The sequence below is a fragment of the Lutra lutra genome, chromosome 7, assembly GCF_902655055.1.
Source record: "Lutra lutra chromosome 7, mLutLut1.2, whole genome shotgun sequence".
Lineage (NCBI taxonomy): Eukaryota > Metazoa > Chordata > Mammalia > Carnivora > Mustelidae > Lutra > Lutra lutra.
The window spans coordinates 99,217,585-99,240,335 of NC_062284.1; the positions used below are offsets into that span (position 1 = coordinate 99,217,585).

Below are 22,751 nucleotides of genomic sequence, written 5' to 3' on the forward strand. Positions count from 1 at the left end.
TTCATTCCTTCTTTTCAGTTTTGATTATACATTTTTCATCAAAGATTATTATATCTACTTTTGAAAACAATTGGAAACTAGACCCCAAAAAAGCAGTTATCTCATCACTCTCATGCAAATTTTTAAAGCATTTTGATTTTTTTTTTTTTAGGTTTTATCCTTGAGCTAGATATTTTTATAGTCGCAATCATAATATGTGACAATTTTACCTCCTTCCCACTTAACACTATACCATATACCATTTCACATGTTGCCACCATCAATAAATGTTACTGGCTCCATAAATATCCCACTGAGTGGGTTATCATAATTAATTAAACATTCCTGTTCCTCTATTTTTGGACATTTAAGTTCCTCCTAATTTTTTTTGGCAGTTCATCCATTTATTATTGCTGATGTCTTTCTAATTTTTTTTCTTGTGGTAAAATGTACATACAAAATTTACAATTTTAGCTATTTTTTAAAAATGATTTTATTCATTTATTTGAGAGAGACAGAGATAGTGACAGAGATAGTGAGAGAGAACAAGCAGGGAGGAGAGGGAGAAGCACACGCCCCTCTGAGCAGGAAGTCTAACATGGGACTCGATCCAGGACCCCGGGACCACGACCTGAGCTGAAGGCAGACGCTTAACTGACTGAGCCCCTCGGGTGTTCCAACCTTAGCTATTTTTAATCAGATAATTCTGTGGCATTAAATACATTCATATTGTTGTGCAACTGTCATCACCATCCATTTCCAGAATTGTTTTTATCTTTCTGAACTAAAACTTTGTACCTATTAAACAGTAACTCTCTATTCTCCCCTCCCTGCTGGCCCCTGGCAACACACCATTCTATTTTCTGTCATTATGGATTAGACTACTCCAGGACTCTCATGTAAGCGGAATCATAAAATACTTGTCCTTTTGTGACTGGCTCATTTCATTTAGCATCATGTCTTCAAGGTGTTTATCCACACTGTAGCTGATGTCAAAATTTCCTTCCTTTTTTTTTTTTTCTTAAGATTTATTTATTTTAGTGAGCGAGCCCAAGGGGGACGGGCATAGGAGGAGGGAGAGTGAAACTCAAGCAGACTCCATGCTCAGCACAGAGCCCAATGCAGGGCCTGTGATCGCAACCCGAGCTGAAACCAAGAGTTGGACACTTAAACTGACTGAGCCACCCAGACATCCTGAATTTCCTGAATAATATTTCATTGTAGATACATACCACATTTTGTTTATCCATTCAATCATTGAGGGATGCTTGGGTTGCTTCTACCTTTGGCTCTTGTGAATAAAACTGTTATGACCATGGGTATACAAATATCTGAAAGTCCCTGTTTCACTTCTTTTGGGTATATACCCTGAAGTAGAATTGCTGGATCATATGCTAATTCTATTTTAGTTTCTTGAGAATCATCATACTGTTTTCCATAGCAGCTGCACCATTTTATATTCTCATTAGCAATGCACAAGGGTTCCAATTTCTCCATATTCGCACCAACATTTATTACTATCTTTAAAAAAAAAATAATAATAGCCATCCTAATGGATGTGAAGTGGTATCTCATTGTGGTTTTGATTTGCATTTCCCGAATTACTAGTGATGATGAGCATCTTTTCATATGCTTATTGGCCATTTGTATATCTCCTGTGGAGAAATGTCTATTCAAGTCTTTTGCCTATTTTTTAACTGGGTTGTTTTTTTGCTTTTGATGCGCAAAATTTATAAATTTGCACGAAGTCCAATTTATCTACCTTTCCCGTTGTTGCCTGTGCCTCTGGTGCAATATCCAAGAAACCATTTGCCAAGTCCAGTGTTGGGAAGCATTTGCCCTCGTGTTTTCATCTAAGAGTTTTATAGTTTCAGTTCTTACGTTTAGGTCTTTGGTCCATTTTGAGTTAATTTTTGTATACGGTGTTAGGTAATGGTCCAACTTCTTTCTTTGGCCTGTGGATAGCCAGTTTTTCTGGTGTCATTTGTTGTAAAACTGCCTTTCCCCATTGCCTAGTCTTGCCACCCTTGTCAAAATCATACTGTTTTCATTATTGTAGATTTGCAGTAAGTTATATAATCAGGAAGTATGAGAACTCTAGTTTTGTCCTTTTACATGATTGTTTTTGCTCTATGGAGATTCCTAATCTTTTGACAGATGATTTGTTCCCACTTTTTCACTTTTAATAAAATTAAAATAAAAAATAAAGTATAGGATTTGAAATCTGCATATCAGAACTGGTGAAAGAAATCAACCTTGATGTGAAGATCTTTTTTGTGATTTTGGCAGGGAGAGGCGAGACCAAATTTAAAATTCAGTGATAGACTTATTTTCTTCTGGCATCTAGTATTCTGTCAACCCATCACCCCTATCTGTTGGTCTGGGCTCATGGAATGCAAATTATTTTATTTTATTTTTTTAATAAAAAACAAACAGGAAGATTAAGTTTTTGCTTCTTACAGGGAGAAAAAACACAAAACACCCAAAAGTATTTAAAAAAAAAAAATCCAGGACAGGTGACCTACTGCTAATATGCTACTCCTGTCTGCCATTTTAGGTGTAAATAAATTGTTCCCAGAAAATGTGTTGATATTTTGTTAGCCAGTGCATGAATGCTTCTAGACAGCAGAAGCCTCAGCAGTGGCCAATCACTATCCAATGGGCATCTGTCCTAGGACTGTGCATACCTGAGTGGTGTGCAAGTCTGCACCAGGCATTGTAACCCAAAGTGAGTCTGCTGAGGCCAAATACACTTGAATTGTTGTGTTTATTTTCCAGAGCATACAGATCAATGATAATTTTATGACCTAAATGTACTGAAATAAATATGATAATCAGGCCTCATAAAATTCTACATCTGCCTCTATAAATTTCCTTCTCAAGCAAGATTTATTTGATGCTGAAGGAGCTGTCTTGAATGTCAGGTCTCTCCAGCTAATCTTAAGAAGTTTCACTGTAGTGAAGAGTTGGTACGTTTCAGTGGGGGTTTGCCATTGGCTCCTGTATTCCATGGTTCAAGCTTCTTGGGATGACTCAATATCCCTGAGTTCCTGGCTCTCAACTCCCACTGTTGCAACAATGCATTTGGCCCATCTTTTTACATTTTAATCAACCATTTCACAATGATCCCATTAGCCTGTGATAAAAATCACTACTAAAAATTCAACTACAGGGTTCCCAGAAGCAGCACTTTGGGTGTATTGTAATTGACATCTAGTTTCTGAATTAATTTGGCAAGATTTCCCATCCTATGAAATCAGCCAAATAATTAGATCTTTTAAGAGTATGAATATATTTTCTCTAGTTGAATGTTTGCATCAGTTCTCTTACTTGTTCCCTTCTTCATTCTGTGTTATTTCTACTACTATTATTATTTATCTCACGTTATATTTTCTGTGGAAAACAATTCCTAGGAAGCTAGGCCAGGTCACTTTTCCTTTGAGGTCTACATTTCTCTGCAGTTGCTCTGATGCTCCGGAGAAACGGTTGGCACCATGTTTGCAGCTGGCTAGTGATGACTTCCTTTTCTTAGGAAGGAAATGTGCAAGTTGCAAGAGTGACACAAATAGGGACTGGGGAAAAAAAATCTCCCTGCTTTCATCTGCGTTATGGCCTGAACCAGCTCTCTGGGGACAATGAATTAATCTTTAGTTCATAGTTTCAGAGAAGGCTTTCACAATCTTATTCACAATCTTATTAACAGTCCCCATCTGTTCAGGATGGCAAGTCCTATTGATCACTTGAATGTTTTTATTTTGTTAAGTGGCAAATTTATTAGGGTTATTCTTTGGGTCAAGATGTGTCATGGACACCTATTCAGAAAAAATGAATTTCAGAATAGACTGGCGTGTTCCTCTGAGTGCTCAAATTTTTTCAGTAGCATAGAGTAATCCATGATAGCTTATGTGTAAAATTTTGTTCTTCCTGTCCACAACTACATTTTCCATCCCATCTCTACTAGGCCAATCTCTTCCCTCCGGCACAGCTCATGTAACACAACCAGCAGCAAGATCTGAAGTTAATTAAAGTGAATTTCATTATTTTATCCAATTTGACCTTGACACCCTTTCTCTGCCTCCATTCACCTCTCTATCTTACGTGTGTGTGGCTCTTTAAAATATTTTCCTTATTTATTCTTTTTAATAAATACTTTCACTCATACTATTTTTTCTCTCATCATGGGGTCTACAGGGATACCACTAATGAATTTTTAGTCTAAGTAAACACTTCTCTCTCTTCTATTCTGAGAAATTCTTTCCTAAATATAATATACAACTTCCCATCACATCTTAAAACAGTTTCTCCCAAATATAAGGTAATCCTTTTTTTATATGTAAAGTACAAGTAATCTCAAGATGCAAGCCTGAAGAATTTATTCTTCACAGGTTCTTTTGATCAGTGGGAGGAGTTTCTGCATGTAGCATCATTCCTAAAGCAAGATGACCAACTAATGCTTGGAATGAACTCATTTGTGAGTTACAAGTGAAGTGCTTTGTCCATGAGATTTGTCCAGTAAAATAACAAATTTTCTTTTTTCCCCCTAGATTAGGATATTATCTCCTATATTATCATTATATTCACTGAAACTTAGAGGCATTTAAATTAAGGAAGAACATCTTTAATTTCTCACATGCCACCATTCTCCCACATGATTATAGGAAATATTTCCCCCTTCTCTTGATACCATTCTCTGTACTAATGTCATTAATTTACCCACATAACAACTACTCATTTCAAAGATCAGTTTTGAGGCTTTGAGTTTTTAATCAAGAAAAGGATAATTTAGCCCTATTAAATAAATAAAATATGTACCTGTTTTGAAGAAGGCTTGAGTTTTTAACAGAAAAACTGAACTTTCTATTTCAAAAGTGTGAATGCCACCCATAGCCTTATCAATAAACTTTGAGTGGAATATGCGAAACCCACTCTTAGTATGTAGAATACTACATCCCTGTACAAAGAAGTTAATGAAGGAATACAAGTCGCTTGGAGAGATACACATATTGGTGTGGTCCCACCCACACAGGAGAACATTTACTGTTTATGGTGGGCTGCGGTTAAAGTGATGCATACAGCATGGTATTTTGTAGGCTGTGGGGTGCAGGGAGACACAGTAGATGACTCGCCCATATTCAAAGTGTGTGTTTAGTGCCCTCTGGAGGTAAGGAATGTCACTCATGTCTGAGTTAAGGTGTTAAAGGTCTGTGACTGCCCTCCATTGACATTGCCAAAGTGGGTAATGAGTGTTCAGTGTAAGGACCTATTTAGCCAAGAGGCTTTCATTAAAGTTAAACTGTCCCTGCTTCCCTTCCCCCAGGGGATTCACTTTAAAACAAGTCCTGGAAACCAGCTTCAGGTAACAAAGTCCAGACACAAGGGTGGGTCAGGCCAAGTGGAGACATCCGATCAGTAGGAGGTTGCATACTGTCTCCCTAGCTACCAAGGAGTAGGGGCCCCCACCCTTTGGGAACCCTTTTTGGCACCAATCCTAATCAAGGTGTAATAGGTTGGGTCAAATGTCTACTAGGGTAAATTGTAACTCAATTGGTCACCTAGCATTGCTATGGAGTTGCCTGTGTGTGTTACAATCTCATCAGCCACCTGTGCGTGGCCAGGCCCGACCACATGGCCTTTGCCCTTAAAAGCTAGACTGTGAAACAGAGAAGGGTCGCCCTCTCTTGTAAGAGGTGCGGCCCGAACGTTCGGTTAGATTCTTGATGCTTGGCTCGAAATAAAGCTTTGCTTGACCTTCGCTTTGTATCAGTCTTGCTCCTTTAATCACGGACCCATTATTGGGGCATAACATTCAGAAGAGTGTCCCCTAACTTTGGTGAGCTCCAGCTGTGTGTGGTGGCATCCTGGTGATCCCATAGGGACTCTGCATACAGTCCCTCTGTGACTTTTGCTCCTATGTGGTATGTAGCAGGGAATCACAGCATTTGCGAAATGAATTCCCCATTAATGATATAGCCTTATAATCAATAATAACTGTGGTTAAAATTTTAGAGTTGGTCCCCCCAAGGGCAGTCAAAGTTTCAAGTGTTCCAGTGTGCTTAATATTTCCAAATATCTTCATTGTAATGGACTTACAGAACTTATTGCCAGTAGTTTTATTGGGATTGAGCTGATTATTGGCATAAATTTGTTGCTTTTTCTTTCTAGTAAGGGCTGCAGCCTGTCAAATCCTATCTAATTACTTAAAGTTTTGTGAGCTTGGGTATGTCTGTCTTCCACCCTTTCTCCCTCCATCTTTCTTCCTTTCTTTCCTTTCCTTTCCTTTCCTTTCCTTTCCTTTCCTTTCCTTTCCTTTCCATTTCCTTTCCATTTCCTTTCCCTTTCTTTGCCTTCCTTCTTCCCTTCCTCTTTTCTCCTTCCTTCTTTCCTCCCTCCTTTCCTTCTTTTCTTTCTTCCTCCCTCCCCCTTTCTTTCTCTCTCTTTCTTTGTTCCTTCCTTTCTTTTCTTTCTTTCCTTTCTCTCTCTCTCTCCCTCTCTTTCGCTCTTTCTCTTTCTTTCTTTCCTTTCTCTGTTTCTTTCTTTCTTTCTTTCTTTCTTTCTTTCTTTCTTTCTTTCCCATCTCCTAGCCCAATCTAAGTCAAAGGATTACTAGCCTGTTTTGAAGCAATGGCAAAATAGCCTAAGGAAGCAATTTGACAAGCCAATAATGTCCCTAGTGTAAATCTGTACTCTGAATGAAATGACCATATAATTCATTTTTCTAAATAAACGTAATGGAAACACGACAGGCAATACATGGCAAATAATAATAAAGACAATCATGCTAATAATGATAATAATTCTAACAAAACCCAACAATATACTTCGATTCAAAGTCAAACATTTTATATATGGTTACAATTGGATGTGGAGGTCATCTGTAAAAATAAAATGTTGTAAGAAACAGCAAACTTTATCATTTTCTTTTAGCATTCTCACTGGATAATTTTGTTGGTACATTCATTGGCCACCCACATGTGGAAATTAAAGATTAAATTTTTTCAGAATTTTTTAAATAACTATAACTTTTTTCTTCCAGAAAATCTTAGAATTGAAAGGTAACCAAGAAGACACCTGTCACCTTGTACTATTCAACATATGAATTTACTCTAAAATATTGGAACAAATATACATTTAAGATGATTGTAGAATTATTTCAAATTCTGAGTGTTACATAAATAAAAATCATTCTCAGAAATGATATTTGTAAGTTTCATGAGAAAAACACGGATCTCATTAATGGCACATTTAAGTATTGTCACAAATTCCCTGTGAGGATATTTTAAGGCCTTACTCAAGTCAGGAAGGCCCAGGAAGAATGGTCACAAAACATACAGTTCAAACAAGACACCAGGGGATTGGGTTTATGGTGCTTATTGTGGGGATTTTGCCCATGTTGTCCCAAACACGAATCAGTAGTATTTCTTGAAAGCTTGAAAGCATTTTTTCCCCTTCAGTAGCTTTCTGACATTTGATTAGTTTACCACATCCCAAAACTTGTCTCCCAGTGTTTTTTTTTTTCAAACCACAGAATAATATTAAACAAAATTTCTATTTCAAATATTCCTAAAATATGGTCACAGCTGCATATATACGTCTCCAAGCCTTTTTTTTTTTTTTTTTTACTAATTTTAAAAATAGCTCACCAAACTTCGTGAACTATTTCATAGGATGATCAGTTAAAAACACAAGCCACTTTACTAGGTTCAGAGACAATCACACCTGTGTACAGATGATTTCTACATGACGTACTCTGGTATTATGGACCGTAAGTCCCTAGGAGCACTTCTTCAATATGCTGGGTGCCAGCACATTTCTAGGCATCCTTTCAGGGCTAACAACATTTCCCGAGGACTGCCGGAAGTGCTGGGCAATGCTCTGTGAGGTGACCACCGCTCCTGGCCTGATTTTACCCGCAGGTGAAAGTAACTGAGCCAGAGACTTGCCCACAGTTGGAGACCTAGTAAGTGAGGAAGTGTGTCCTCCCACCCCGCTCTCTGTGACACAGAAGCTGGGCTCTTCACCTCTCAGCTGCAGCTTGTCTCAGAACCAGAACCATCCAATCTGCTCCAGCAATCAGTGCTTTCAGAGAGGGGCCTGAGGAGATCATAAAGACTCTATATACACACTCCCTTTCCAGCATCCCAGGCCTTTTGGATTGCTCAAGAAGAGAAAGTTGCCAGAAAAGTACACACACAACTCTCCTCTTTGTCAGTGAAAAGCAGGCCCCTAGAGAACTCTGCCAAAGGGGAGCGGAAGACCATAAGATTATCCCTGCCCTACTGTGAGTGATGGGTCAGCCAACAAAGACAGAAAGAAGTACTGTGCTTGGCGAGGGCTGTCTATAAAAGGCCAGTCTTTTCTCACAGATCTGAGTAGCAACAGAAATGACAAGAAAGGGGAACGGCAGGAAGAGAAAAGCAGAGGGAGGAAGACTCGGAGGCTGGAGTCCACGGTCCGGGTGTCGGCGCTCCTGGCGGTTTTTAGCAGTGACATACAATCTGCTGAAAACGGCGGAGAAACAAATCGCTCACGACAGAAGACAGAACAGCTTTGCTGCCGTGGGGGACAACCAGCCACCTGCCTCTTGTTTCCTCGGCCCTTCGGGATCTGGGGCAGGGCACTCCACGCGGGGCAGGGCGACATGAGAGCAGGCAGCTGCCTCTGCTCAGCGGCCCCGGGCGCATCGGTGTGTCCCACTGGGGCAGGTCACCTGGACGGACAGACTGTTGCCCCACGTGGAGCCTGGGCAATGAGCAGCAGCCGTTCCTGAGGGATCTCTCTCTCTGTGTCCCCAGCACAACCCTCAACGGATTTTCACACAGTCCCATCCCACAGGGGCAGCAGGGGCTCAGGGGGCTCTCGTGCCCCTCTTGCTGTTTGATATGCATAAATGATGCTTTCTCAATCTGCGATTCCCTTTTCGGTCCAGATCACCGCCCTTCTGCTTCTCCCAGGTAGAAAACCTGCAGTGGCCACCATAGGCCCTGTACGATTTATCACAAATGGTTTAAAGATACCAAGAAAGTGCCTGCAACAACTTAAAAAAGAGATTTCTACTGAGGAAAAGTTAACACTTGGTGACTACATACAAAAATGGTGGGTCTGCTATTTAGAGGGAAAATCCAGCCGTCCAGCTCATTTCCTGCAGACAGCTGGGGTTTTCCTTTAGAGAGCTCTATGGGATTCAAGTGATATTTGAGCTCCACCATGACAAAAAAGGTTCTAGGTTTCTGAAGGGTGTGAAATGAAGGGCTTAGTAATGTTAGAGCAGGTGATGGAAACAGGTTTGAGTTTGTTCTAACATGAGCCTAAGAGGATCTTCCAATTAGAGGCACCACTAAGAAACAGTAATGGCGTCTCTGGAAGGAGTGTTACCATCACCAGCCTTGGCTTCCTGTCCAAACCAACAGGCTGATGTTCTAGGAACGTTAGGGCCCTGTGCACTTTCCTTTCCCAACTCCTGCTTCAGATTTAACTTCAAGCCATGCAATTTTCTTTATCAAGGCATCTGCTGTGCCTCTCCTTGATAAAAGGGCACCGCAGCTGCCTTGTCAGGACTGTTCAGAGAGCCGTGGCCCTGATCGAGCCCCAGAGGGTGTCAGGCCAACAAGCTTCATCACGGGGCATAGCCCCCAGGAGCTCTTCGAGGCTTGGACCTTGTTATCCCATCTCTGCCTCCTGCCTGGTGCAGTTCCACAAGTCCTCTCAGAGGGACACCTGAGGCAGGGGAGAAAGGTTTCTATTCCAGCCACACGCTCTGTATTTTGCAGCAGGTGGGCTGTGGAAGAGGGAGCCTCGTAGAAGAGGAAGCTAGATTAGGGTTTTATAACTGTTGGAGAAAACTGTTAAGCTTCCCTGGGGAGCGGTTGTGTATCTGGCCATTTGGCCCCCTGCCTTCTGGCAGCGACCTCCCCCACCCCCCACCCCAGAGCTTGCGGTCCTGGTGTGTGGCTGGGGCACAGAGTAAAGTTGGAATGTTGGTGATTCTGCCGCTCAGGGCCCAGCATTGCCAGTCTTACCACGGGTCTTGTCCAGGACTCATGCCCTAGTTAGCAACTAGTTTATTGCCTTGTTTCTGGTCTCCACAAGATGGGTACTGGCCCAGCCTGAAGCTTCCCCGCCACCAACCTTGAGCCCCAAATCTTGTAAGCTGTGTTTTCTTATTTCTTCATTTTGAAACTCTTCTTTGGTCCTCTTACTGGAATCCCATTTGTTTAGAAATGGGGCCTTTCCCTGTTCTTCAGCAACTACAGCCTGTTCCAAATCTCCTGGGGTATCTGATGTTTATGGGGCCTTTCACAAGCTCCCCTGAGGTTGTATACATTCTCTGCTGCCCACTATCGAAGCTCCCTGATGTTGACTGCCTAACTGCACTAGAGAGGCTATAGTCAGACCTCACCTCTCCCTTTGCCCTCATCAGGCCAGCACTGCATACCCCTTATCCTCCTCCCACTGGTAGCTACCCTGGGGCTTATGGCAGAGCATGTGGACCTCTCTGACTGCTTGCTTCTGAGCTCCCTCCTGCTGGGTCCTTCCCATCTCTTCAGCCTGCTCTCACATCTTGTTGCCCTGCTCTAAAGGGGCAATGGATGGGGTATCAGATGTCTCTAAGAGGACCAATGTTTTTGCCAATGGGGGCCTAGACTTGTAATCAATTGATTTCACAGTGTGATGACAAAAATCCGAGCAGCTGTCCAGTCTATTCCTTATTATTTTTCCCAGTGCCTGTTACTAAATACTGCATATTTTACTTTCTTGCTTACTGTTTATCCCTTCTGGTGGAATATAAGTCTCACGAGGGCAGTAATTTTTATTTACCTAATTATGTCTATACCCAGAGCAATTCTTGGGGAGTCACTCAATAAACATCAGTGACGTAAATGAGGGTGTGCATGGTGAATAAAGGGATGCTGGCTCCCTGCCCTCTGGGCCACTGGCCACCCAAGACTGTGGGCATATGGCCTACTCATCTAGCCTGTCCAGCCTGGCCCTGGGAGCCTGGGCTCCTCAGCTTTCTGCCCTCCCCACAGCACAGCACTTACCTTCAGCTTGTGCTCATGCTCCTTGTTGACACGTGCAAGCAGCTGGGCTTTCCTTCTGTTGAGGGCGTCGATGAGGGCATCACATTGGGCCACTAGGCAAGCCTCAAACTCCACACTGTTCTCCTGTGTGAGAGAGCACATGTCTTAGCCCCAGTGTACCTGGGCTCCTTGGGCTGCCAGAAAAAAACAGAGCTCCCCTGTCCATTTGTGCGATGGAAATCCCTGCCGAAGGAGACGGAAAGGAACTCTGTCTACAATGCACATTTGGCATTTTTTTAAGTAACTGGATAAATTTCACTCCACAGTGGTAGTGTTCCCTTGAATTTTACATTGAAAAGTATAAATAGTACTTAATAAATTTATTTTTATCAAAAGGAAATCATCTCCACGGTTCACATTATATTGTGTAAAATAAAGCTTAGTTTATTGAACATAAAGTTAGAGTTGACCATAAATCCTTCTGAGGGCTGGCATATGTCCACTTATGGATGGTGGAAGGTGGCATTTGGAGAGGTTGGCTGCCTGAACGTGTTGGGTATGGTGGAGGCATGAGAGTTAAAGAATTATTAAATTCAAGAGGAGAGAGAAGAAAGAGGACAGCAGTGGTCTTCAATATTAAACAATAATCCAATGACAATAGAAGTTTAAAGAATAATCATGGGCAAAAGTACTTGCTCCTTTCATTAAAGAAGGCAAATAGTTAATGCACATAGGGCGTCAAGAACAATGAGTATATGTAACAGGCATCACCCAGCTGTAAAAGTCAAGCCATGAACCAACCGCTTGTTGGAGAAAGTAAACCATATTCTAAATGAATTATAGCTTCTTCATGATGTTTAAATTGAATGCCAGATCTAACTATTTACTTGATTTAAACCTGTACAAGCTGTAGACATTTTTTTCAAGCAGTTCTCTCCCAATTCATAAGCATTCATGAACAATCATCCTTTCAATAAGTTACATATGTAATTTTGAGAGTCAAACCATAAGCTGCAAAACAATTGTAATTTATAGCAAATGAAAGATGAATACTCACATATACACAAATAGCACTGAAAAAATAGCATCCAACTGGGTCGATTGTAAGCTTTTGGGGGCTGGCAAGGAAAGAACAGTTTAGCCTATCAAATTTTAATTTATTTCCAAAGTCAAAAAGAACTGTGTCTCTTTTTTTTTTTTTTAAAAGATTACTTATTTATAATGTGATCTGACAGACAGATTTATAATGTGATCTGACAGACAGATCACAAGTAGGCAGAGAGGCAGGCAGAGAGAGAGAAAGGGAAGCAGGCTCCCTGCCAAGCAGAGAGCCTGACGTGGGGCTTGATCCCAGGACCCTGGGATCATGACCTGAGCCGAAAGCAGAGGCTTTAACCCACTGAGCCACCCAGGCGCCCTAAGAACTATGTCTCTTAATATGAGGACATACTGATAGGTATCTGATAACTTCTCAAATGCAAGTCATTTTTCATTTGAGGTGTGCATAAGTAATTGCTAGAGCAATGACATCTAATATGAAATTTCAGCTTTCATGACAATTGCTTTTGAGTACTCAGAGAAGTCCTATAGAAAACATCATTTAAGAGCTCTCCACATCCCATGCAGGATAACATTGGGAGGATAAGTGCAGCCTTCTTGCAGGTTCTGATGTAGAGCAGAAAGAAAGCTTTGCTCTGATGAAGAGGTGGGGTGCAGAGGCAAAAGCAAAGGAGGGACTGACTGATAACCTCTGTTGCTCTGGGAAACAGAAGGAAGTGTATGGGTATTAGGTTGTTAGGCAATCAAAAGTTTTAACATGAGCATCCATGCAAAAAAGGGTGAGGAAATCAGTGTGAGATGCTTTGAAAGATTGGCCTACATTTAAAAAGATATTTCTACGTCGACATGGGTTAAATATTAACTCAGAAAGCAATTTACTAGAGGCCAGAGCGAAGGTTATTTCTGTGAGGCAACCTCAAAACATAAGAACAGTAAACAGAGCAGAAGGTCATTATTTAAGCATCTCATGTAGTTTATGGCTTCCCTCCTTTAGCAATAGTGGAGAATTCACGAACTCTCAAATGCCAGCTGATCTGTGGGTCATGTCCAAATAGAGCAATCTGAATTTATAGCTACCGGAGGGGGATCTTGTTTGGAAAATATTTAAGCATCTAAGTGGAGAAGAAGCATTACTACATGCAGGAAGGAAGGACAGAGAGAAGGAGGAAGGGAGGAAGGGGTGAAGGGAAGGAAGGAAAGGGAAACCATTGGATAAGACACAATTATGGCAAGATGTTTTGGGAGCCTGGAGAGTTTAAAAAACTAAACAATTACGACTCCAACTTCACAAAAAGGCCTCTTTCTAAATCCAGAGTAGTAGAGAATTAGGACCTCAGTGCCAAGGACAGGAACTATTTGGAAAACCAGGTTGTGTAGCTGGCTTGTTGGCAAAATATAACCACCTTGAGAAGCGGGTACATTTGAAATTGGTCTGAACATTTGCTTGTTTTCGAAGAGACAGAGCAGAAAAATAATTGGAATTTCCCCCATAACACAGAAAAGTAGAAGAAACAGACAAACTTCTCCACGATGCAGCAATATCTGAACCCATGGGATTTGCTTTCTGTCTCAGGTGCTGCCGATACCTGGATCTGCTGGACCATGTTGCGGAGCTGCACCAGAAACTCCTTGGCTTCCTTGGCCCTGTCTGAAAGCCCGTTCAGCGCCTGGGAGAGCTGGCTCTGCAAAGATAAAGAAGGAAACCATGGAGCTGTAATCACAGAAAGTAGCAGTGAGGTTGTACAGAGTCATTTCAATCCAAGACCCAAGAGTCCTCAACCTCCTCAGATTCTTTTTGTCAGAGCCTGGGACAGTTAGCCAACATTTGTACATGAGGATTCTGGTATTAACAGCATCCAGACCCCTTCCACAGGCTCCTGAGAACTTTCTCCTCTGAAGCAGGGTCAACTCCTGGCCATTGGAGAGGCCCTCACCAGCTGTATCTGCATGGAATTTCCTTATCTCATTAATTTGTTGATTAATTCAGCAATAATTTATTTAATTTGAAATTAAGAGAAAACTGTGAGTTAGATGATTTGGTAATTGTCAAAATGATTTAGGCTGAAGTGTTCTTGGTTTGGGCCTGGGGCCGGAAGAATAGAGAGTCAAGAACAGGAGGAGGGAAGGAAGGGTTAGCGCACTGGTGTGCTGCTTTGGGGCCACTTCAGTGTAATGACAGATACAAAAGCCATGATCACAGTCCTCCTCATCAAGGTCACCTTTTGGCTTCCAATTACAGCCCTGTTACCGTAACTCCTCTCCACTCCCAAACCAAGGCAGACTCTCTTCCCAATTTTGCACACTGTCCTGTCCACATGGGATGTGATTCTGCTGGGGGGCCAAGGGTGAAAGTAAGACCTTGCTTTTTCTCCAGCCTCCCTGCCTGTCGGGGTGGCAAAGAGACACATTGCTAATTGATGAGACTGGAGTGGAGCTTGGCTGGGGGTGGAGAGTAGTCTGAGGAAGCTCTTGGTTTTCTGCTCACTTGAGACCAGTGTGGCTGGTGCAGCCTCTGCCCTTGTGTTCCCAACTTTATGGCAAATGTCTTATGATTCTCCTTGAGAAGACCAACATAGTAAGGGAGGAAGGGTAGAAGAAGAAATAGTCTGGGTTCCAGGGGCAGCTTTGAGCAGCCAAACAACACTTGAAGTCTCCTACCACTAGGCTTCTTGTCTATGGGGAATATTAACTTAAATTAAGTAGTTAATTCAATTAGTTAATTAACTAATTATCAATTAATCAATTAATTAATTAACCTAGTTAAGTTCCCATACTGGGGTTTCCATTACTTGCAGCCACTACCATTGTATTTGATGCAAAAGTTCTTCTCCTAAAAGCCTGGGCATAACCGCCCATCTCTCCAGGAAATCACAGAGACAAACTCCTTACCCCCAACACCTTCTTTGAAGACTAAAACCTATTCCCCTCCTTGCCAAGACAACACCGCAACCACTCTCCTCTTTCAAGTAAAAGGGCAGAATCTTAAGATTATATCTCTTGGTCTAATGAATGTTTCTCTGCCTCTTTTTTAAAAAATGTAAATCCAGTATAGTTAACATACAGTGCTTTATTTGTTTCAGGTGTACAAGAGAGCAATTCAAAAATTCTATACATTATTCAGTGCTCATGAAGTTAAGGGTACTTTTAATCCCCTTCACCTTACTATATGATCCAGTAATTCCACTACTGGGTATTCACCCAAAGAATAAAAAACTCTAATTTGAAAAGATACACAAACACCTATGTTAATTGTAGCATTATTTACAATATCCAAGGTATGGAAGCAGCCCAACTGTCCATTAATAGATGAATGGATAAAGAAAATGTGGGGGGTGTGTATGTGTGTGTGTACAATGGAATATTACACAGCTATAGAAAAGAATGAAATCTTGCCATTTGCAACGACATGGAGCTAGAGTGTATAAGGCTAAGTGAATGTTTTTCTTCTTATATTTGCCTTATTAAATATAGAGTTGGGCACTGGATCTCTTTAAAAATATGCACACCAAATGCTTGATAGAAGCAATGTAGGGTAGTAGAAAGAACACAGGCCTTAGAAATGTTCAAATTCTGCCTTTGTCCTTTACTAAATGTGACCTTGAGAAAGTTACCTGTGCCTGGGTTACTCCAGTGTAAAAAATGGGAAGCATAATAATATTTTATAGTTGGGTCATTGTGAGGGTTTAGTGCATTCACTAATGCAAAAGCTCCTGCTAGCTATGCATAATGGATAAGGGAACTACTCTGAATTCATAAATGCTACCAGTTACTGGTAGTACCAACTTTTATACACAGTTTTACCTCCTCCATAAAATGAGAAGAATATTACTATTCTTGGGTGTAATGGGCATTGCATGTGATGAAATTTAAAGGGCAGAACCCCTCTGTTGTATGGTACATGCTTAATAAATGTTAGTTATTACTAATTTAAAAAAAAGATTTTATTTATTTGAGAGGGAGATACAAAGAGAGCATGAATGAGGTGGGGGGGGGGGTAGAGGAGCAGAGGGAGAGGGAGAAGCAGACTCCCCGCTGAACAGAGAGCCCCATGCTAGACTTGATCCTGAGACTCCAAGATCATGACCTGAGCCACCCAGATGCCCTGGTTATTATTAACTCTTTTCACCTTCCTTCCTGCTCACAAACACCTGCAGACTGACTGGGGAGATTTGCAGAGCAGATTCCTAGAAGAGGATCTGTTGGAGAATATCCTTCATCACTTTTACTCTGATCTATGTACTTAGACTCAGGGAGGCTAAACCAATACAGCTACATAAGAAAAAGAACAAAGTGAGCCTACAATGCTGGAAGGGCTACTCAATTATTTATTACCAGGTCCCAGCTGACCTATTATTTGGAATAAAAGTTTTCTCCTTAAGAACTTTTTCTAAGAGCCCAGGGAACGAAAAAGGGTAGGAGGATCTCATTTAGAGAAGCAGACAATACAATGACAGACATATTCTAAAGGAGACATTTTTCATTGTTACCTTAGAATTCATATCTCTTCTTTTTCAGAATGAGCAAAAGTTTGCTGGCTACTACAGTTTTCATCCCCCTTTTATTACAACATCTGCCTTAGTAACCACACTTGGATGTTGGAATATAGAAGTCAAGTTCATTCAGCTATAGAGAAATGAAGCTACCTGATTTCTTGTGTCCCCACCTGGTACTTAATATATAATGTAAGTTAGTTAGACCTGACACCCATAAAGAATTTTTGACAACATACCGCTAGCTCCTCAGAAAAGAAACTATTTCGTAGGATACAAAGAGTACTGGCCTCATCCATTCCCAGGTTTTCATTTGGCAAAGCAGTAAGCAAACTGAAAAAAATCAATTCATTTGCAGATTACCTCCCTTTGTGTCTATTTTCAATCCCAAGAATACCTTCCACCTGGCTAATGGTTCTGGTATTTGATAAACAACTGTATTATAAGATAAAGATCTAAAAACGTTTCTCCTAAGCTTTGCCAGCTTGTGGAAACTGAGCAGGAGACAATGAAAAATCTTGGAAACCATTTATTACTAGAAAATGCCCTTATTATAAGGATTTATGTGCTTTTATAGAATAGTCTTTTGATCACATTTATAAGCTACATCTGACATAGAAGAACATTATTATTGATTGATTTTGTTTCCCAGGAGCATTTAAATTCCTGCTGTGAGCTAACAGAAATGTTCTGTCTGCATTCAGGACCACGGAACAGCCCTGTGAATGTATAGCAGATCACCAAAGATGCAAATACTTAGTGCGTGTTTTCCTTACAGTACCTTTGGCTGTACCAGTAGCCATCAGAAGCGGTTTATAATGCCTAAGCAATGCCGTTCTGATTTCCTGAGTAGTTGTCTTCCAATTTTCTGAAAAGGTGTAATGACCAGAAAGTGAATGAGAGTGGGGAATTAATGTAGCTGAAGAGGCCAGAGCTCAGAGCATGCTCTGAATCACCAAGATGGCCCAGAAAGGTAGCAAGTTGCTCAGAGCTGTAAGGAGGGAAACAAAACACTGCCCCTCCTCCTTCCTCCATGTGCTGCTTTTTCCCTCCAATTTCCACCCAGATTCCCCTCACCTTCCAAAGGAGTAAAGGTTATAAGGGATCAGGAGCTCAACCTGGAAACTGTGGGAGGGCGGTTTGCAACCCATAATGACGTAGGCTCAGTAGATGGGTGTGGGATTCAGTCCCTCTCAACTAGCTCCTCCCTTGGCCGAGCATCTGCCTAGCTGCGGAGGATGCCCACACGGAGGATGGTGTCTCCTCTCCTCGCTCTGCCGTGAACATGATCTGTGTGTCATTTTCTCCCTTAGTTTACTATGAATATTGGATGGAGGCAATTGGGACAAAGGAAGGAGAGCTTCCTGTCTGTCTGTGATCTTAAGTTACAGCTATGGGACAAGTCCAAAAGGGTCAACCCTAAAGAATTAGTACAAAATAGATGAAGCAACACTGGCTTAATGGCCCCTGTAACTCTGTCACAGCATACTCCACTTGGGGACCATGCCCAGGCCCCCTCCTTCCCAAGTACCAGGGTCAACACAAAATGCAGGAGCAAAGTGACAATTGATGTGATGTAATTTTGAAGTAAGACCCTTAGAAGAAGAACAATTTTTTTTCTGGAAGGAGTGCTGGTTTTTAAGTCTTACTACATTACTGTCATTCTATAATTAAAAAGTAAAGGCAAGAAATTCTAATAGTTACGAGATATTGGTCATTTTTTTTTTTTTTTTTAAGATTTTATTTATTTGACAGAGAGAGAGAGAGAGATCACAAGTAGGCGGAGAGGCAGGCAGAGAGAGAGAGAGAGGAGGAAGCAGGCTCCCCACCGAGCAGAGAGCCCGATACGGGGCTCGATCCCAGGACCCTGGGATCACGACCCGAGCTGAAGGCAGAGGCTTTAACCCACTGAGCCACCCAGGTGCCCCGATATTGGTCATTTCTTATTAGCAAAGGACTGCTGGGTGCTTTTAATGGGACTCCATTTAATCCCAATCACCACCCTGCCATTTTGCAGACGCTCAGAGAGGATACACCAGAGTTTAGGTTTTACAACTCACATATAAAAGAGCAGGAACACAAACCCTCGTCTAACTCCAAAGTTGTGCTCTTTGCTTCCACCGTCCAAAGAAGAGAAGTCTTCTCTCACTCATGCAGGAAGAAATAAAAACCACCCATGATGAGAGCATGCAAAACCAAGGAAGATGAGTTGGTGAGGGGGTTATGATTGATTATGAGGAAACCTGATTATGCTCAACAGGCTGATAATATATAATCCATAGCATAGCTAGTCAACCTAGATTTTTCCTGCATAAAGTTTTTTGGTGAATTTGAAAAGGACCTGTCAATGAGATCCATGGGTCTCATGGGAGAGAGCCAAAAGGTTTGGACTGAGGTCCACCATTGGCTTTATCACCCACTGACCTGAGACCTTGGGAGGGACTGGGCTGAGGGTGGAAACAGGTAAAGGAATGAGAAGTCACTGAATAACTAGAACTTGGAGAACCTTTGAGCTGAACTCCCAGGGGGACTGATTCTCTTTCTGGCTAAACTTCTGTTTCTGGTCTATACCTTTCCTTGCACCTTTCCTTTCCTCCACAAAGGGATCTCTCCTCTGGTTTCTCTGATGGTGGAAAACCCTGGATCTAGCCCAGCCCCAGCTCACAAGTTAGATGGGCAGGAAGCCCCACAGGCTGGCCTGCCTGGAGATGAGGGCCAGCAGCAGAGCAGGGGTAGTAAACAGGTTGTGATCTGTGAACAGTAATCTAGGCATGTGTGTGTGTGTGTGTGTGTGTGTGTGTAAGTGAATGTATATGTGTGAGCAAGCATGAGCACAGAGAACGTGAGTGTATAAGAATGTGTGTGAGAGTACATGTGTGTATGAGACATCAATGGAGCTTCAGGAAGCTCTTGGCTTTGGATAAGGCTGGTATCAGAGGGGTCTTATGGGCAGCTGATTTGGGCCCACTCAGCTGCTGCTTACTGCTAATTGGTTCTGACCAAGATCCTCTCTGTGGCCAAACGTAGTCAGGTTCCTCTAAGCCCTCTTCTCAACTTTGGCCCATAAAGGCTTGAACAAAATTCTAACATAGTTTCTAATGGGTCATGGCCACATCCCTGGGATGACCCTAGCCCCCTTGAAGTGTCAGTCTGAGGAAATTCAAAGCTGCCAAAAGAATTTACTGGTTGTTTCAGCCAACACGTGAAGATAGAGCCCTTGTCTCCTAGTCTCTGTAGGAGGTTAGGAGTCTAAACTCAATAAACACCAGTTAGCAAACCCAGATGCATTCCACATGGGCCAACTCTTTCTCACTTTCTGTAATTTCTCACTTCCCTGACTCTCCTGAGCCTCAGCTCATCTCCTCCCCATTCTTCCATTCTTGGGCTTCCAGTAAAAAGCCCAGTCACACTCTTAATCTCACAAAACAAACTGAGGGTTGATGGGAGGAGGGGGGTTGGGAGGGGGGGTGGGGTTACGGACATTGGGGAGGGTATGTGCTATGGTGAGTGCTGTGAAGTGTGTAAACCTGGTGATTCGCAGACCTGTACCCCTGGGGATGAAAATATATGTTTATAAAAAAAAAAAAAAAAAAAAAAAAAAAAGCCCAGTCACAAAGGCAAGCTGAAGACAAAGCACAAGCTGACCCCCTGTAGCCTCCCCCCAACCCCCACGCCTGGGTGGGACGTGTGTGACCACCTTCCAGGAATCTCCCAACTATCTTAATGTTAATGACTTGCTAGAGGGGAAAAACAACCTTAACTTGATTGCCAAGGCCTTTGAAATCTCCCTTTTTCTCTACCTCCCCCAACCCCATAGTATATAATCAGCTGCCCGTCACAACCCCAGTGCAGCAGCTCTTTTTGCCTCCCCCCTGGGTTTTGTCCACGTGCTTTAATAAACTACCATTTTGTACCCCCAAAACCCCCAAAACAAAAACCCCTCCAAAACACCCAATCACTTCCGTACAAATTGAAGTTGAGTTCAGTTATGCTGGACTCCTTTCCCTATTGCAATAGTGTACTACTGATTGAAATCTGTCCTTACCACGGTAACTGGTGTCCACTCTGTTTATCTTTGATAGTGGCTACCCTGGCTCTGGCCTAGGGAAAGCTGTGGTAATCTCGGGCAATGAGCTGACCCTTCAGCCGGCCCAGGTTAACTTTAAGGGTAGGGAAGAAAGCACGTCCAAATTCCCCTGCCTGAACAAGCATATCTCTCATATACTAAACCAATCTCACCATTTTGACTGTGAATGTGAGCTATAAGCTGTGCAGAAGAAGAAAGGAAGAAGATATTTTGCCCCTAACACACTGTTCCATATAATTTCCTTTCCCATTCCGCAGGGCTAGATCTGCACAGACAAGTACACAAACATCCACACTAAAAGCTAATGCGTAATGCCGCTGACCTTTTTGATAACAATTCAAATCCAATACTGTTTCAGTCATTCTTGAAACCGTAAACATGGGCCAGCAATGCTATTTTTTTCACCAGGTAGTACCAACTGACTGAGATAGACAGGGCAAAGGGCAGTAACCTGGTATTGGGGTTAAGAAGACAGGCTTTCCAGTCAGACGGACTTGGGTTTAAATCCAGCCTTTCACTCGCTGTGGAACCATGGGCATATTACCTAATGTAGGGGATACTGTGGTGCTCTGTCCAAGTTGTCTTTTAAAGGCTGCTGTGTTGGGGCGCCTGGGTGACTCAGTGGGTTGAGCCTCTGCCTTCAGCTCAGGTCATGGTCTCAGGGTCCTGGGATCAAGGCCCATGTCAAGCTCTCTGCTCGGTGGGGAGTCTGCTTCCCCCTCTGCCCTCTCTGCCTACTTGTAATCTCTCTCTGTATGTCAAATAAGTAAATAAAATCTTAAAAAAAAAAAGAAGGCTGTTGCGTCCTTCTAGCTGCTGGGAATACCACTGTTGATAAATTGATTACACTAGGAGTCTTTCTTGTCTATGGGGACAGGGTGTCCCATGAGTGACTGGCTAGGCCCTCCTTGCCAGGACTTGAGAACAACCCGAAGGACTATCCCAGCTCCAGAACTCCCAGCAGACGGGACTGGAGCCAGTCAGGTCAGGTTCCCCCTCTACTCATTCCTGGCCTTCTCACTTCTTCTACTAAGAGAACTCAGCAGCTAACCAATCCTTCACAACTCTCTGAGTCTGTGTCCAGGAGCCCCAGTCTAAAACACTAAACTTCCTGGGTCTGCAGCACGGAGATAACAATAGTATCTGCGTCAGAGGACTGTAGTGAGGATTATTTGAAATCATATATATAAAGTTCGTCTATGCAACATCTGGCATATTGTAAGCATTTAGTAAATATTGTAAGCATTTATAATAAGAATTATGTTAAAAAAATACATAAATCACTAAAACATTTTGTCACACCACAGATCCCAATTTGGGGTTTGACCACTGATGATTATTCAGACACTGTTTGCCAATTTCCAAGGTTGGTTTTAGGCTACCAACATACATCACTGAATGTGGAGTTAGAAAAGATGTATACTATCAGCTCTTCACAGTGAGTGGGTATGAGCTGATCAGCATACTTGCATACCACTGGGCATATCCCACATAGTGGCTATGGGCTTTCAGAAAGAACACATGTGGAATGGAACTTCAGACTACCTCCTGTGATAGAACATGAGCAAGAAATACATCTTTGCGGGCATCTGGGTGGCTCAGTGGGTTAAGCCTCTGCCTTCAGTACAGGTAGTGATCTCAGGTCCTGGGATCCAGCCCCGCATTGGGCTCTCTGCTCAGCAGGGAGCCTGCTTCCCCCTCTCTCTCTACCTGCCTCTCTGCCTACTTGTGATCTCTGTCAAATAAATAAATAAAATCTTAAAAAAAAAAAAAAGAAATACATCTTTGTCACCAAGATTTTAGGGACTGTTTGTTACTCTAGCAAAATTGACGAATACAGATAGCAATTATAATATTTTTTTTCATGATTTAATTTAATCAATATTCATAGTTTAATCATGGACCAGGCACTGTGATTCACACTAAGAAAATAATGATAAAGAAAGTAAACACAATCCCTTCCCTCAAGGAACCATCACTGTTCTGAAACCACCACCATTCTGAGCTTTATAATGTCCATTTGAAAGTTCTCTCTTATGGACTCTCTAATGAAAAGGAAGCAGACTAGACTATTCCAACAACTAACAACAGAAATGTAGCTTCTCCACCTCTCAGGGC

The 22,751-nt window shown here is 42.1% G+C and overlaps 1 protein-coding gene across 6 annotated transcripts in view; it reads right to left on the reverse strand.

Moving 5' to 3' along the window:
• The window catches only part of TRIM9 (tripartite motif containing 9), a 110,538-nt gene that overhangs the window by 35,137 nt on the left and 52,650 nt on the right, over positions 1–22,751 (reverse strand). For all 6 annotated transcript variants that reach the window (XM_047738461.1, XM_047738460.1, XM_047738464.1 and 3 more), the window contains exons 2-3: positions 13,643–13,738; positions 11,019–11,141 (exon numbers count right to left, since the gene is read on the reverse strand). In XM_047738461.1, coding sequence (XP_047594417.1) covers positions 11,019–11,141; positions 13,643–13,738 — 219 coding nt within the window. The remainder of the gene's footprint in view (positions 1–11,018; positions 11,142–13,642; positions 13,739–22,751) is intronic.